Raw genomic sequence first — 18,616 nt, 5'->3', positions numbered from 1 at the left:
AACTCCCACAACAATATATTCACTGTAGAATACAGCGTATTTCTGTGTGGCACCGTGTCACCTATTTGGCAGCATGTAGCATGTGTGCGGTGGTACCTGGCATGAGCTGTTGTCCAGTCATGCTTATCGGAGGCATCCCCAGGCTGCTCATGGCTGATGCCCAGGAGCTGGAGTCTGACATCGGCATCGTCATGGAGCTAGAAGTCATTGTCATGTTACGGTTCGAGTCTAGAGAGAGTGACACACAAAAAAGAGAATGAGAAAGTGAGATTGTTTTTCCAACTATACTAAAAGAAGAAATACAACCAAGGGTTATTCTACATTTAAGGTGTCTGCTCACTTATTGACATGAGTGCATTGTGATCTCCGCTGGCATTTCAATTCAGTTACAGGAGAGAGAAGATTGGACCATACCAGACAATATATTCCTCTTCATGAAGTTGTTAGTTCACCAACCACAGAGGTTAAACCTCCTGGCCTCTTGGTACTTCCTGTCTCAGTGATCTGTGACCTCTGCTAAAAAGGTTGCAGCTGCTCTGACTGATAATGCTGTCAAACACATATACGGAGACCGTTCAGACACAAAGACAAGCACTCTGTGCTCTTCCACACTGAGTCTTGTTTAGAACAACATTTGGCCCAGTAATGCTACAACTGAGGAACTGCCCACATGTAAGTGAAAGATATATGAGTAAAAACTCTTGTGATCAAAGTGCAAATGCAGATATTATTTCTGAGGCACGAAATGCTAAAAATTCAATCCAACCTACCACTAAAAATGCACATATCAGCTGCTACACAAAACCTCAGAATCATGGTTCTCTGCCAAGTCCTAAGTCTTGCACAGAAAAGCAAACATATTTAGATCCCCATAGATGAAAACCCTGCAGTAAAGTCAACAGGAACACATCGTTCATTCACCGGCGGCTCATTTTCCCGATCTGTAGTTAATTTCACATCTGTAAGTACTCTTAAAACTCTTGCTTTTTCAGCTCTGGCGGGCAGACCTGTAAATTACAGAGCAGCTGTTGGCTGAGCCACAAGCCTGTCGTCCTCTTCCCTGACACTTAGTTAAACTGTGGTAATACAAACCGGCAGTGAACAGCAGTGGGATTTAACATCTTAAAAAAATGTTCTCCAATGCCTGGTTTATTTGACACACAATATGTGTGTCTGGCCCTGGTCTGTTCATAACATGTTTGTTGTTATATGTTGTTACATATGTTTACCAACAATACTCTAATAAGCAATTTCATTCTCCCACTGATGGGAGCACAAAATGCTTCTTGTGCTGCTTCCCTATACATATGCTGGAAGGATGTTTACAAACAGTCTGATGTTTTCCACATGATAGTAAATATGATAGTATAATATAATATTTCAACCATAAACATTTTGCCTGACAGCTGGACTATTTATATTTAATTTTAATGATCAAGGTTGTAATTAGCTGGTGGCTTTGCACAAAGGGGAAACCATTAGTAACAGTGTGCTTGTCATATAGCAACAGGACTGTTTTACATTGCCTTTCATTCTGCTAAGAAATATTCTTCTAATAATTCCACTAACACAACAGACCCACTCATTAAAGGATGCCTGTATGTTGCCACGGCGAGGTCTGATAACACGATTGTTATGGTGTTATGTTAATGTTCCTGACAGGAGCTTCACAGGCTTGTTAACTGCTTACAGCCCTATTAGCTGTCCTGCTGACAGGGTGGCACTACACTCAGGAGAGAGATAATACACTGGGAGGAGAGGAGTGGTGAAACATAAAGGTTTAGTACACATCCACTTTAATCCAGGTTAACAACACAATGAGTGATAATAAACTATATGAAAAATGATGCAGCGTTTACCAATAGCATGCCTACTGTCCTGCTGGCTGTAAATTACTGATTTGGACCGGAAATGAGGTCAGAAATTGGCCCAGTTGGGCATGTGCCCAGAAATATTTTCCTGACTACTATTTCTCAGCGCGACCAGCCCACTCTCTATTTTCTTATTTCCTTTTAAGACATAAGAAAGAGAGAGCGAAGGCCAGCTCAGTTGGTCAGAGTGCAGTGTGGTGTATTTGTGGGGGATGATTCTTTGAAATACAAAGGAAGGAAAAGTATTAGTTACCCATTAGATGAAAACGATGAATCAGCCTTCATGAGGTTTGTACCATTTGTCAGCAATAAGGTGCTCAGAGCTGGCTGAGTTGCCACATGCACAAGCCAATAATGGCAACAAATGCCAATAAATGTTGCCAGTAACACCTACAGTAAGCCTCAGTGATTGCAAAGTGACGAGTTGACAACCATTTCCAGTCATGATGAATAAGATGACTATGCACTCTTGGTTTGTATTTGCAATAACACAAGCCGCTTAGTTGGCACAAGTGAAGAATATTCATATTTTGAGCAATAGGTGTTTTAGTATTTATCCCTCATTTAATTTTAGAGTAGATTAACCACAATATTAGCTATAAAAATTGTATGCAATGCTTTTTGTTTTTTTGTTTTTGAAATTCATGTAAAAACGTGTAATAAGTTATCTCTGTAGCTTTTAACTCCCATTTCCCATATACAACCACCTGTTATTACATTACAGTTGACACATCACATTCCATGCTTTGACAGTTAATCACAACTGATCTCCATGACAAATGAGCAACTTTAATTTGTTAATGCTAGTAGGTGGACCTTGAGCTAAGATTATTAGTCCAACTCGTTCTCGTTCATAGTCTGAGGTTACACGAATGTCGCACGGATCTATTTTTGCAATAACGCATGCACCCGCACCTGCAAAGCTCAGTACAGGAACAGACTTGTTACCTGCAATTATCTCCTATTCAAATCGTGACCCTACCTGTTAATACAAGTCCTGCAACCCCACCCGTCACCGACTATGTTGTTGATGCAAACAATGTAATGTAATGCAAAGTGATCAAGATAACCGATTTGGTGGTAATTATCTGTCCACATATCCAAAGTAACTGCCTCAGTGCAGGACTCGGTGCTCTGTGCCACAATCTATAATTACTAAATGAACAACACAAGCCAATTACTGTTGTAAGAAGATATTTCTCTTTTCTCTCTGTATCAATGTATAAACCTGCCTCCCATGGTGGTACTACAACTGTTCAAATCATGTTCAAATAGATCTCATGGATAATTTATTTTGCCCACATATCTCAAGTTATACACTCAAATCTGATGGCTTTGTTGTCACTTGTGCAAAAAAAAAATGAGTGGATCAATTTGTCTAGTTGTTTTAAGATTTGATAACTGTAATTTTCAAAACATAATTACTGTGTTTTTTATGAGATATTCACTGAATGGCTAAATTTTGATGAAGAACAATGTTTCTGTATCTATAGGGAGAACAAAGGAGAGGTAAAATTGCACACACTGCACCAAAAGCATGTGCTGCTCAATAAAACAAAAGGCCGAGACAAAAGCAGGCATTTGAACTTTATAATCCACAAACAATTTAATATTACAATAGCATAGTCATCTTTAACAGGGTTTATCTGCATCTATTTGAGGTTATTTGATCTTCAGAATTGTGCTCTTTATTTCATCATGCTCTCATCATTTGTCAGAACCAATAGACAGCTCTAGAAATGTGCAAAACCAATCCAGCCGTAGAGCCACCATCGCTCTATGAAGCTGCGTGTCTCATTAACAGAGTCACAGTTGAAAGCCCTTTACTTTTAAGCTGGTGATTCATGAGGAAATTGCAATAACAGGGTCAAGGTTAAAGCAAAGTCTTATAGCTGCTGATAATGAGTCAAAATGCATTAATGAGAGGCATCTGGGACAAATCTTATCTGAGTCTCAGCTGGTTGCCATTGGCTGGCTCTGCTGATTGACAATGAAGACAAGACCTGTCTTCATCCAGCTATGTCTCCAGGAGGTCACTGAGTCTGACCAAGAATTACCATCAGCACGCAACTACACATAAATCAACAACCTGTCGTTTTTACATTTCTGTTTGTGTACAGATTACACAAACATTATATAAAATGTATCGTTCCTCATTTCTGCTTGAGCTACCTGTTGCCATCGGAGTTGTATTAGCAATGCAACTAATGATGATTGAACTGATTAGTTGTTTGGTTAGAAAATTGTGAAACATGTTGATCATTGTTTCACCAAGCCCAAGATGACATCCGCCAATGTCTTGTTTGGTCCACAACTCAAATATATTCAATTTACTGTCACAGGGGAGCAAAGAAACCAAAAAATATTCACATTTAAGAAGCTGGAATCTGAGAATTTGTTCTTTGAAAAATTAGTCAAACCAATGAATCACTTATCAAAATAGTTGCAGATTGATATAATAGTCGACAGCTAATCGATTCTTCTTCGCAGCTAATGTAAACACCAGTTTTTGATGAATGTGTGGAATAAAAAAAAGAGGATAAAAAAAAGAGGATATCTCTGGTTCGGCTGCATCAGTTTTATTTCTTTTTACCTGTCAATCCTCTGTCTGAGTCTGACTTTGTTAAAGAACTGCATTGCACTGCAATGCTAAATCAAAGGAGTAAGTGGGTGTCACTGATGCAACACCCTTCTTTTTCCTGAGGTGTCGAAAGCCTGGAGAGAAAAACCTGCAAAACAAACTTTAAGCTCCCAGAGGACAAATGTTGATGAAGTCTTACTTTCAACCCTGATGAAGGCAAATTAGGGTCGAAACCAGTCGACCTTTTCACCAATTTACCTGACTTAATAAAGGCTTTTAATTTACCTGTTCTCCTTCCCTTGCCAAATAGCGCCTGAAGAACGTTTTCTTTTTTGACAATAGTTGGTCTTTTAAACTGAATGTGAATATAGATGTGCAGTACAAAGCAGTTCAGAGCATATTGTCACATATCTAGTGATGAACGAGGAGCTATTCCTGTTTCTGTAGTGCCACATTACATTGCAGTTTCAAATAGGCAGAAACAACTTATTCAGTGCATGTCATTTTATTTGTGCTTTTTTATGACTTACATTTCCCACTGTCTCAAGTACTGTAAAATGTCAACGTATGAGCTGACTCTACACGTTTGTATTTGCTGATCGTGAGAGCCAAATCAGCAGTATTTCAGTGTCCCATCAACATAAATACAGTGAATAATAATACTAATAAAACAGGTGCTTAAATTCACAAATAACCTTCTTCACATAGTTTTATGGGGTCTAAAAAGTGAATCTGTGGTTTTCCTGAGGTGGTAAAGGAACTTCCTGCAGTATTAAATTTGATTTCTCTGCCTCTGATCATGACATTTCATTTCCATTTTAGAGTGTACCCTCTCTACTATACAGTACATTCTGTCAATTTGGTCTGAACCCCACAGCCAATTGCTTTCAATCCACTGACATTTTCTTTGCACTGGTAGACAGAATGGAGCGGAGGGTGTATTAATTATTTAACATACCGTTAAAGCAACAGGTAGGAACATTCAGATACAATATTCCTTTTTAGAAAAACTTTGAACTTAAATTATTTTTAAATGAAGCTGCAGCTCACAATTCAACAGTTAAAAAACTACTTACATCTGTCTGTCTCTTGTGATTGGCACATTTAGAAAATGCAAATGAATATAGATGGATTTCACAAGGTGTCTACAATATTTATTATGTCATGTATCTTTTTTTTTTCAATAATTGGTAATGACAGGCCTTTGGTCCTTCTGAAGGGACTCTGAGTGGTTAAAATGAATTTGTCAATGGATAGTTGATTCCCCCTGTGCCCCAAAGTCCGGAGCTTGTGAACTCTGAGGATTGATTTCAGACCAAGGCTTTACTGATCTCCTGGACTTTCCTGATTGGCCTTTAGCTCCACTAAATGCTCCCTCAGGGGGGGTTTGGCTGATGGGAAATGAAACCATTTTAAGGCCTATTGGCTGTAAACCTCCCAGCCAAGGGAGAAGCCGGAGTCCATTTTGTTCACAATGAGCAAGCTTTCAATAGCAAACCGCTATTATATAGGGAGATTTGGAAAAGAGGGAGAAGTTGGACTGAGATAGGGAGAGAGAAAGAAAGGAATAAAATAGATGACAAAAGTATTAAAAGTTACAAAATAACAGGCAATATCTTTCTTTAAATATTCATAAGATCATTCTTTAAAATAAATGTAAAAAAATCCCTCCACAAATGTATCATAATTCATCATATACTTTCTGTAAAGGATACTTTGGATGTTTACATTAATTAGGGGTAGCCATTTGTGCAGTATTAGTTGAAGTATGATGTATGTTTTATAATTTACAAAGAAAAATAAACCTCATGGGCTCTTCGTACAAGTGCATCCTTAATCATGGAAACACACAGCAGGCACAATAAAATGCACAGACTGCAAAACTGTCTCCTAGTAGTGGATGGCTTTTTGACCTTACAGAGAGAGAGAGAGAAAGAAAGAGAGAGAGAGAGAGAGAGAGAGAGAGAGAGAGAGAGAGAGAGAGAGAGAGAGAGAGAGAGAGAGAGAGAGAGAGAGAGAGAGAGAGAGAGAGAGAGAGAGAGAGAGAGAGAGAGAGAGAGAGAGAGAGAGAGAGAGAGAGAGTAAGAGAGAGAGAGAGAGATAGAGAGAGAGAGAGTGTGTGTCTGTGTCTTTATTCATTCTCCTCACCTACAGACAACATCAGCACAACCAGGCGAGTGAAACTACATCAGCACAAAACTTGGATCATCCCAACTGAGTACAATCTGCCATAAATTTAACTGGAGCCAGAGTGGAGTTTGTCTATGTGGAAACAACTGTAACGTGACAGTAAACATTCACTCTCGCACCACTCAGGAAACTTTACAAGTTTTTGGGCAAATATGATGCAGGTCAGGATGTTTCCCCATAAGAAAAAAGTAACTGATAAAACCATTGGTAATGAACATGTTGTGAAGTTTCCCACACATTGAATACATGTATAAGAACAGAAATGTGTAAATCACACACACACACACACACACACACACACACACACACACACACACACACACACACACACACACACACACACACACACACACACACACACACACACACACACACACACACACACACACACACACACACACACACACACACACACACACACACACACACACACACACACACACACACACACCATTGTCAATGCAACACTCAGGCTTTTTCCCCGGTGCACCAATGCACAAACAAAACATTGTTAATATTTTATATTTTCCCTTCTTCACTGCTTTGATCTGTTACTTACAGCACAATAAAACCAGTGGGGTTTCAAATAATTAGAGCTGTGTTATTTATCATTATATACACACAGCGCTTGGCTCTGCATTAGCACTAGAAAATAAAACCCCAGGAAAAGAAGCAGCATTATGACACTGATTTTCATGGATGCTATATCTCAGGATCTCAGTGTGAAAACGGTTTTCAAAGTAAACCCCTACTAGGGATATTAATGCAATCCGAGTTTAAGATTACTGACTGCGTCTCACTTTGTGATGCATGGAGTGCAGGTAGCATCACAATCACCAGACTTGCATATATGAAAAGGAAATTGCATCCAATGGCACAAGACGTGTGCCAATCAGTGTCCTCTTAGATGACAAAAGTAAAAGTTTGTGTTTTTTCTGAATTAGCTATAAAAAAGTTAGAAATGGGTGGATAACGTACTTTTAGGACTTGTAATGTTAAAAATTAGTGCGTGTGTGCTTGCGTTTGTGTGTGTGTGAGAGAGAGAGCATGCGTGTATGAGTGACTGAGTAAATGAGTGACTGAGTGAGTGAGTGACAGAGAGAGAGAGACAGAGAGAGAGAGAGACAGAGAGAGAGAGAGAGACAGAGAGAGAGAGATGGGTAGATAATAGATACAGGCAGGGAGAGAAAAGCCTGAGTTCTCTTACATCAATATAAATCTCCTCTAGCTCTGCTCTTCAAACAATCAGCAGTGCATTATGAGGTTTTGAGATGGTCACAATGTATTGATCCTTTTTCCTTTCTCATTCTACCCTTGAGGGCCACTGCCAGCAAATGTGTCTTCATCCCCTACAATTAATCTAATCAGTCTTAATAAGAGCATCCATTACCGAGAAAGTGGCACTGACAGACGGGCAGAATATTTACCGGTGAATAATCAAACACAGGAAGATACTGACTGGTCTCCTGACCCAAACAACCTCCAAAGGTGCCACATGACTGACCATGTATTCTGTCAGTGAGTTACTCCCTATTTGTTTTCTGTCAATCAAATATGTTCCGCCTGTAAACCAGTGAGTTCTATCTTAATGATCCACAGCCTGCCAATGGTTTGCAAAAGTATGCATACTGTATGTAGGCAGGAATACCACGCTTGATCTCACAGTATACAGTGAATACATATATAATGTGTACAAACAAAGATTATGTGAGTTTGTGGGGTGAATTTCTTGAGTGGTTTGAATACGGACCTTTAGCAAAGTCCAAATATAAATCGATTTAAGAGGATTTACAAAAACATAATTATTACGAGGTATAAGGCTGGGGAAGGGCTAGATATTTGGGTTGTACATAATAACACTGGGATTGATGTCTGGGTTGTATGTTTGATAAATATGATTAAATTGTTTAAGTAATGGAAAAGGGGTAGGGCCAAATATATATAATATATATATATATATATATATATATATATATATATATATATATTAAATTTGGTTAAAAGGCAAGGGTGAGGCCCTTTATCACTAACTTTGCAGCAAAATCAATACATTATTATTATAAACTCAAACAAAGACAAAGATGATAACAGACGCTGCTTTGTAAGAATAAAATTGCCATGGCCTAGAGGGTTTATTTTCACTTTACTTCCCCACTGCTTTAGATAAGGCAAAACACAACTTCAGGCAACCTGAACACGGGGGAACAGGCAATTCTGCTTTATTTCATGCTACGTCTGTCTTGTCTTTGATGAGTTAAACCACTCAGTAGAGTACGGTAACATCTCAGTAAGTTTTTTGAAAATACCTGCAGGAGTCCAGCAAGAAAAACTAGACACCACCTACGACTGCCTTAAATTGTAAAATATGCTACGGACACAAATGTGTGTTACAATATTTCATATTTCACTGCCAATAATCATTTCTCTTGTTTTCCAGAATATCTGTGGGCCAGCTTGAGTCAGTCTCAGCTCTGACAACACAACCTGCTCAACCAACTCTATAACAAGGCTCAATGAGGACAGTACTGCAGTAAGGGGAATTACATGTTATGTACAAAATTTGTTGGGGCTGAGATAAAGCAGGTCTTGGGGAGCAGGAGACTAGAGATTAGAGAAGTGGACTTGAATTTCAAAGTCAACGGAGAAAAATGCAGGAGGAGAGACCAAACTGCTAACACACTCTTCTCCCTCAAATACCATTGATTGAACCGTGATGGAGGAAGTGTATCAATGGCTGCTGCAGTGGAGTGACTTTGCAGCAAAATGTGAAAGTGAGCAGCATGAATGTGAAGAAACAAGGTGTGGCCATGTCCAGCCAAACCCATGCAAAGTGAGGTGAAAGGGGCACAGGGGTTGTATGTAGTCACTTAATCGTGGGTGTGTTTCAGGTCTAGTCAGATTAGATTAGATTACATTAGTGCCATCTCCCATTCCCTTTAAATTCAAGGTTCTCCTGCAGCAGGGCATGGCTATTTATATGGTAGATTCCGGAAACTGGAGAATCAAGGAGTTTTCTGCCTTGGAACGGATCTGCATCAGTAAATGCACAAATAATTCATTTAATTTAGGAGGAGCAGGAGCTAGGGCTATGGGTCCGAAATGACAACTGTTTAGGTCTGAAACTTGCAATGAAAGTTGTCGTATGCTGCTAAGATAACGCCCTTCATTAGAAGTACATCAGCTGAGCAGGTGAATCCCTCTATTTTAATCTCATAGGGTGTGGGGTGTGTGTGTGTGTGTGTGTGTGTGGGGGGGGGGGGGGGGGCTGTTAAGAGAGGTGCACAACAGGGTGCAATTTAATAGCAGATGCAATGCATGTGATATAGATTATGCACTGATAAATCAGACCAATTTATTCTGCACATCTGTCCATCCAGTTTGTGTTACTACTGCCTTTCAGAAGTGTCTTCACTGGATGAATTATAACTGACCAGTAAAACCTTAAAATACTCTCATTATCACCACTGAGTGCAAGTGCAGGAGAAGCGGTCAAGTAGCTGTCTGCACACAGTGGCATATTCACAAGCTTGTACGTGATTATTGGGTCACAGACGTGTTAGGGTAATTAAGTGGAGGAGCCCACTGTGAGGTACTGGAGCTGTTCAGCATCCATCCTGACATGACACCCAGCAGCAGCAACGGGAACAAGAATAGCATGTTGGTTAGAAAAGCCAAGACCTGCTCCTGTCTCTCAAAGCAAATATCCCCTACGGTCCTCCAGTTCCCCTTGGACGAACTGGGTCTATGAGCTGTTCCTGCTGACTTGCCATGGTGGCTCTGTGGATCTCTGGCAGTGATTGCATGTTTGCACAAGTGTGTGCCTCAATGAGCAACACACCTTGAAAAAGAACACGGATGTCACTGGTTACACATCACCTGAATATAGTACACCTCATAGTCATTGAATCAGATATCCTCAGGCACACAGACACATATGTGTTTGACTTGACTTGAGCTCCCTAGCTGGGCTTCTCTCTTTGTTTTCTTTCATTTCCTGATATAAAGATGATGGACAAGTGAAAATGGATTTATTTATAGTCAATAAAAAGCTCCTTCAACTAATCTCTCAAGAACAAACTCTTAGCATACGGTACATCAAAGACTAATCTAATCCTGCAAGAAAGCAATAAAAATTGGTTTTACTATACCTATTAAATGTGTCACAGCTAAGTGTGAGAAGATATTGGGTGAAGAACGATAGGCACACAGGTAACTACTACAGCAATGACTAGAAAGGCCTCCCCTAGGAAAAGTAATTGGAAAAAAGTTCCTTTTGTGTGCTCATAACCAGGGTGAAAAATTCAGAAACAGGAAGTATGGTTTATATTTGAAATCAATGAAACAAAACACACATAAAAATCATGTCAATTAAACTATATGTGATCCAGATCTGAAACTGTGTTTGGAGGAGGTATGAATTGGAAGTTTAAAGATTATCTCATGTGAATCATCAGGCTTGTTAATTATACAGTGAGTAAGGATATGACAGGAGCATTCATCAGAGGATTGTGATGTGCACTGGACGATGCATTCAATGACATTCAGCCAGTCAGTCACGAAGACAAAATGGCTTCGAGCAGACAAAGAAAACCCCTTATGGCAGAAAAAAACAAAATAAACTTTTAACAGGCACAATAAAGATGGAGTCAAAAGAACAACGGCTGTCTGCCATAGAAGGCTGTCAGTCAAAGCAATCCCTCAGAGATGTGCAACAGAGAAAATACTCTGCCGCTGTCTTGTCATTCAGACTACTACAAAAGGAAAAAAAAAAAGACTGAATAAGCTGCTGATTGTAGGTTTACGTGGGAGACATAATAGCAGAACAGGTCGGAAGGATGGTCAAAGCAGGTTGGTTAGTAACAAGTGACATCTACATGTAGTCCAGTAACTTTTTTGAGTATGTTATTACTTGTCAATGTAGTTTTAATGCAGCATATATTTTTGTATTCTTACATGGGTAGATTTGTAGAGAAACATTTGATTTGCATTTGATGTTCATTGGTGGAGCCCGACGAAGATAGACAGAAAAGGACAGATCAAATTATGATAGAGAAAAAGAAAACTGCTATTTTTAATGTGGACATGACTGAGATGATGTTTTGACCACAGAGCTATAGATGGAGAGGTACTTTTAATTCTACTTGCGTACTGGATTTTGCAAAGTAACCCTTTTATTTGAGTACAGTTTAAGGCTACTCGACCCATCTCTGCCCGCCTGTAACACATCCTGAAAAGTCAAAACGTGAACATATGTTTCTTTCAAGATGAGTTTCACATATGTTTCAGTGCTTTCGTTTGAATGTCTTAAAACCATCCTTCAGAAGTAAGAATCAAAAGGAGGGTATTACCAATCATTTCAGCTCCACTGCTGTGTCTTATTAGACCTTTATACGAAAAGGATTTAATGACTTGTGGGAACACTGTTTGTGAGAAACAGTACCTGTCAGATCCATGTATTCACACTGATTTCCAAAAAAGGAGACGATTTATTTTTTAGTTTAGAATGAACAATCATTTAGGATACTCTGCTTACATTTCATTTTAATATATGTCTGAACTTTGATGTGGCACACAATAGCCAAAAATTAATCAAAAGGCTCCAACATCAACCAGTAAAGGTCCTCTCCACCTTCTAAGTGGGTGTCTGGGGAGAAGAGCAGTCGCTGTGGGCGTATGGTCAGAGATATTTATTTACGCCCCCCCCCCCCCCCCCCCCCACTCTCTCTCTGCCAGTGCTTTTAATGGCTCCGGCAATTATGGCTCCCTCATTCTATGTGTCTGAAAAATAAACAACAGCACGTCTCTAAGGGAAGCAAATAAGCATGCCTGCAGTAACACGATGGATGGAATACATATATGTTTGTCAGAAAGCAAACTTACACATGACAGTATGCACTTAGCATTGATGTGACAGTGCTGCATCTTTAGTGCTTTAAGCCATAATTAAGTCCAGGGATAATTGATGCACAGTCTTCAGCTCTAAATTTTAAGTTAAATATATATATTTATATTGTATAAAATTCTTCAGTCCTACCTACACAACACTGCTGCAAGGAAAGTCAAATGTTCCATAGGAGCAGGGCCAAATTTAACATTAATGCTTGTGTCTCCATTCATCTCTCTATCACTAAATACCAACTCCCAGTTGTCATTAAGATGAATGACTGTTAATAGTTAATTACAGGACAAATGGCCATGCAAGGGCTGATCAGCACTTATTCTCCCTTTCTACACTCTCTCCTCCAGATTACCTTTAATTAAACAACACAACTTCACTAGCAAACTTGCAATGTGCAGTGATTTGTTTTCTGAGACTTCATATGAGGCTATTGCAAAGTGGAGGCGCACCAACAGCCAAAGCACCATCAGCTTTAGTTTTCCTTCAGTCCTGAGGACACAGTTTATTTAAATACAGAGGTGCCTGACCATGTAGTGCCTGGTATATTAGGGGTGAAATTGCAAAATCAATCTGGTGTAATGTGCAATCTATATTTTTTTGTTTAAAGCCTCGCAGCAGGCTTCTGCAACCAGTTAGACTCCTGATAAAGTGATTTGCTGAGGCAAACTAAAGGGAGGCCTTTGTTGACAGATCTTAAAATGAATTCTCATACCTTTCCATCTGTTAGCATTAAAATCTTGCCAATCTTAACTTAGCTGTGTTGGCGAAGTGCAAGGCTCAAATTTAGAGGCTGATCATCCTCTTTGGACATTAAATGGCCGTAATCAGTGGTCATCAGCCTCATAGATATGGGTTAGAAGGGGTCTGCTACACCCACCTACCAGTAGGTTCAATAGGCCATTATCATCTATTCAAATTACCAAGATTAAGAAAAACAGTAACAAAAAGACATTAAATACACTCATTTAGGGAAAGATCATGTTACTGGTAAAAATATTTAAGAACATTATTGAAGAAGGTTAACTTAAAATGTCACCATGGACTCTTGGTTTCACATGGGAAGCGAACTCGAGGCTTGCAGCCGAAATACTTGAGTGTTTAACACATTCATCACCCCAACCTTTCTGCTCATGCGGAATTTTCAGTTTTTTAATACTCTCTAATATTGTGGTTCTCTATACTTCGTCATCTTACAGCGCCGGATTCAAGCGGTTGATCCAGCTGCCCTTTAGAATAGATGTTTACAGCCTGATGAGTCAGCTAGGAGGTAGAGTAGGGCCATCCCGCCAATTATCCAAGATATTGAAAAACAACTGATAATTCCCAATTAATCGTCTGACAATGGTTGAATAAGCTGGACTTAACTGTTGAGCTGGACTTAACTGATTTTTTTTTCAATATCGCATTACATTTTTTTTTTAAACCAAAGGCTGAATAAATGTCTGAAGAAGTTAAATGGGCATGCACTTTTGAAAACATCTTCATTTTTGATAAGAATGGACCTGACTCAAGATGTAATTCTCTAGAAAATCACATATTAACTACCACAGTGAGGTAGTATAAGAAAATCAAAATCAAAATCCACTCACGACCATGTGCATGTTTAGACACACTTATAGAACCAACATAATTGTACTGTAACAGTAACATTATGTACATCTTGGGATGTTGATGCAGCAGTGCATATCCCAGTGCTGCATCATTAGTGATTTTTTTAAGTGATCATTTTTAAGGCTAGCAAACTGATTTTCCCAGTTGGTAAGAATGTGCATGGATAATGATAAATGGTGCATGGTAAATAGCACAGTAAATCTTTTACTAGTAAGTGAAAGTAGCAGATTCACTGATGTATAGAAAAGCATCCGTTATAAACCTTTGAATGTTCTCATTTGTCCAGTTCATCGTTATTAAATGATCATATGTTGAGTAAAAAACATACTTAAAAGTAACTCAACATGTATCTAATTACAGTACTTGAGTAGATGTACTTCACTTGTTACTTTCCACCAATGGTCATAGTTACTTTTTTTAGGGGTTGGGGGTGGGGGGGTAGTTCCAGTGCAGCAAGGGAGCTGGGACATCTAAGATCGGAGAGTTGGCTGAAAAACTTAATCCTTTAAATGTAAGAAGCTACCACATTTTGCTATGACATTCATGCTTTTTAAATTTTTCTCCAAGGTTTTTCAAAATTAGTCACATATGCAATGGTCTTTGGTAGCTGAATCAAATCATGGATACTAAAGCTTCCGACACAACAACTGAGACATAATTTTAATTATGTAAACGGTATTACCTACTCCCGACAATGTAACATTGACTGTGATGAAATACACATCTGAAGTAGTTTCAAGTCTTTATTTTGATGTGGAACTGAAACTAATGGTCCCATTTAAAAAGTTCATCCATCAATGTAAAAGACTGTGGCTTGTAAAATGGTCAACATAATAGAAAGTGCAGTGCAGTCAGAATATATTAGAACAGTGGTACTTTTTGCTGTTGTATTGGCCCTGTAATCCAGTGCAATGGCTTTGAAATGAAACAATGGTTATGATGTTTTATGCTTCCTTTCAACTTCAATTTCAAATTTTAACAACACAAACGTAGTGGATCAGTTGACATAAATATCTTAAATATAATCATATCCAAAACACCCCATCAAACATATTGGACGGATTAGGAGGTTTGTTTTTATTGACATGGATCTCCTCCTTTAATTTCTAAACACTTAAGTGTTTCCATCCCTCTGGTACAGGTTGTTCTGTGTTGTCTGTCTGTAAAACTTTTCTCCATCCCTAAACAGTATAAGTGGGAAAGTGGTGGGGAAAACTAAAAGGATTGGCTGGACTAGTCCTCTCTTGATCGTAGTCTTTGACATACTGGAGAGTGAACTTGATGTTCTAGACAGTTTTTTTCATTATACTTTTCTGTCATGCCAATCATGTGATGACCGTTGACATGGTGGCAAGATAGGAACAGGTGTGAATGACAAGTTCCTTGAAAAGCTGAGAGAGGCACCTTAACCTCAGCCGCTGTTTAGTTTAAAATCCAAAGTGACACAGTAGAGTAATTGCAATTCATGGTACATTGTGTGCAAAACTGACAAACACTTATTGTCCTTTAACACAGAAATGTTTGAAATCCTCTTTCCCTCTTGCAGTTGTTGCCTCTCAAACCTCTCTACTGCACCACATACCCATAACGTGTTTTAACGACTGAATATCACCACACGAATTGTCTGAATTGCAAGCAGTTATCAATCACCTCTTATGTTGCACATATGTACATTGTTTGCTGGGTGATGTATGGCAATGAAGTGTGAGCAAAACATAAATGGCTAAAATCAGCCAACAAAAGTATGAAATGCACATACATGTGCTACAGTCAACTGCTACCACACTGCAAAAAAGGGGAGAATCTTGTTATGATAATAGTCTAACTGTGACAGGAAGACCCTCTGTCTCTTTGCTCTCATGCAGGCAGACTGAAAGAACAGACTAAGATGGTAAGTTAAAACTGGATAGAAAACAGTAGTTGCAGACATCCTAAATTGAACTTTTGGTTCAAGCAATTTTCTTTTTTTGTGCAGTGAATCACTCGTCTTTTTTGTAACTCTTACCCTTTATCAGCAGGGTAGCTTAGTGTGAGAAACACTGCCAGATCGAGGAACAAGGTTCAAGACTGCCACAGAAATAAGCAATTCTTCTGTAGTGTATGAGAAATACACCTGATCTAGCTAGGAAAGTGAACTAAGTATGTTCCCATTGGGCTCATTATATATAACATAATCAAGGAAGTATTCCTACGGAGCCCCCGTGGTGTCATTGGATTAAAAAAAAAGAATATGTGGCCACGCATTACTATCTCAGGGCCACAAGATAATAACGCATGATAATAATTTAAAGATTTTTTTTTTGGCAGTTTTTCAAGCCTTTGTTACACAGGACAGACAGGAAATGGGGTGAGAGAGGGGAAACATGCAGGTCAGAGTCGAACCCCTGGCATCTACCTTGAGGACCTTCAGCCTCTTTACATGGGGCGACTTCTCTAACCACTCATTTGTGGCAGCCGTGTGTTGATGAACTTCGCCAACAACCTATCAGCTCTGGCCACTGGGGTGGCCAATGAGATTTCAGTGGTGGCCATGGCCACCCTAGGCCACCACCTAAAATCGCCATTGTCTCCCAGGTCCTTCCAGCTGCTGAATGATGAAATCTAAAACTTCCCTGACATCAGCACCTTGCGTTTAAGTCCATGCATTTTAAACAGCCGTGTCTCTTGCTAAGAATTACTCAATGCCTAACAGCAAATTACTTAAGTATGTCATTGTAATTCATTCCTATATGAAAATAAAATGAAATTAATTCAAACTTGTCCATGGTAACAATCAACAGTTTCTGTACGGAAAAGACTGCAACAATTAACTTGTGGCCACGCATTAACTATCTGGTGGCCATGCGTTTCTATCCCCTGGTCAGGAGATGGTAATGCATGGCCACGCATTAGTTGTTTTTTTATCTTTGTCACCAGGGGGGGCTACATATATTCCTCCTGACTAGCTTTGGGGGGATTTCAGTTGGTACATAGTTAAATCCACAGTTGTGCATCCTGCTTTAACTGTGAGCACAAAACACAAACCGAAAAAATATGTCATTCTCAGGAGTAGGAGTTGGGATAGCCGCAAAGCCAGACTCTACATAGTCAAGTCAGACAAGTCCTTGTGAAAAGCTTCAATCAATTTGGTGTGATATTGCTTCATCAAAGGTGAGAGCAATATAAATCATCTTTTATCAGTTGTCAGTGAAGAAAGGTAAGACACCTTGGAGAAGTGAAATCAGCTAGAGTATTCTCCATCTTTTAATGTCAAACTTGAAGGTAACAATGCTGATTGATGATAGAAAGAGGTGCGAGACCTTGAGAGAAGTTACTTTGACTTTGGTGTTCATCATGTTTCACTGTGCGACTTTACAAGGAAACATGGCAACACTACACAATGAATGTCTATTTGATCCATTCACCACAGATGTGGTCTGTCTATCTCCAGGTTTTCCCAGTTCCCAGGAGTTTGCAGGGAAGGACAAAAACAGGGAAGAGAAATTAGATCCTGCCTAAGATATTGATTCACTACAACATTAAGAGTCCACTGGAGCACCAAAGAGGAGCGGACATGCCTTGGGCTCCTACATATGTGTTAATACATAATGGGTGGGGGGTCGTGGAACTGCATCCCTAACCAGCCACATAAAGCATGTAAAAGATGGATCCATGCATTTTTTTTACCTCCATCAGTTAGGCACTGTGGACTGTCAAGCCATGTAATGGCTCTGTGTCACACCAAATGGATCCACCACAATCCATTTACCAATAAAAGATATTGTAGCTCTTTCACAAGACCAATTAACTCATTCAACCTCCTAAAACCAATGAGATTTCACAAAAGTAAGCCTCAGTGCTAAGTTTCTTTGTGAAGCAAAAGAGATTACAGCTAGACAGATAATAGAATCAGAAACTGTGTTATGGTGAATGCAACAAAAACCCTCTTTTCAGAGGTTTCAGCCTTAACGAATGGCATTTAGAGCTATTTTTGTGTGTGAAAATACCTTTAAAATCTCAAAATATCCACTGAAACATTGTACTGCAAAATAGAAAATTAAACCTCTGCCTCTTTTTAAAGAGGGGTGCAGGGTGAGAGAAAGTGGACATTCAGGGGTAGATAGCAGGTCAACAGTAGATGCCACATAGAAGTGATATACACCATCTGAAAGCTGGGAACCTGGAGATCAATTGATTGAGATGCAGCTTTGTGTCAAATTCTTCTAGTCATGATTCTGTTATCAAAAAAATTATTTTGTTTTACCGTTTGATTTGATACTAAATTTAACCATTTACTTCCACTCAAGAACTGATAAAGATGGTCAAAATCCCTCTAAAACACCACATTAAAGGGACGGTTTGGCTCTTTGAAGTAAGTTTGTATGAGGTACTTATCGATAGTCACTGTATTACCTACAGTAGGTGACAGTTCAAATGCTGCCAGTTTGGAGTAGCAGATATTAACAACAACAACTTGGAAGCTAC

At 39.2% G+C, this 18,616-nt stretch overlaps 1 protein-coding gene across 1 annotated transcript in view; it reads right to left on the bottom strand.

Annotated features, from left to right (window-relative positions):
- LOC310948715 (ecto-NOX disulfide-thiol exchanger 2-like) overlaps positions 1 to 18,616 on the bottom strand; it is a gene marked incomplete at its 3' end in the record, with an annotated part of 123,526 nt that overhangs the window by 78,466 nt on the left and 26,444 nt on the right. The window contains exon 3 of the mRNA XM_083915933.1: positions 97 to 228. Within this exon, the coding sequence (XP_083772059.1) occupies positions 97 to 214 (118 nt within the window). The 5' untranslated portion in view covers positions 215 to 228. The remainder of the gene's footprint in view (positions 1 to 96; positions 229 to 18,616) is intronic.

The sequence above is a fragment of the Echiichthys vipera genome (genome assembly GCF_963691815.1).
Source record: "Echiichthys vipera genome assembly, chromosome: 6".
Taxonomy (NCBI): Eukaryota; Metazoa; Chordata; class Actinopteri; order Perciformes; family Trachinidae; genus Echiichthys; species Echiichthys vipera.
The sequence above is the reverse complement of the archived record's forward strand: the minus strand, read 5'-3'. Positions and strand labels throughout refer to the sequence as shown.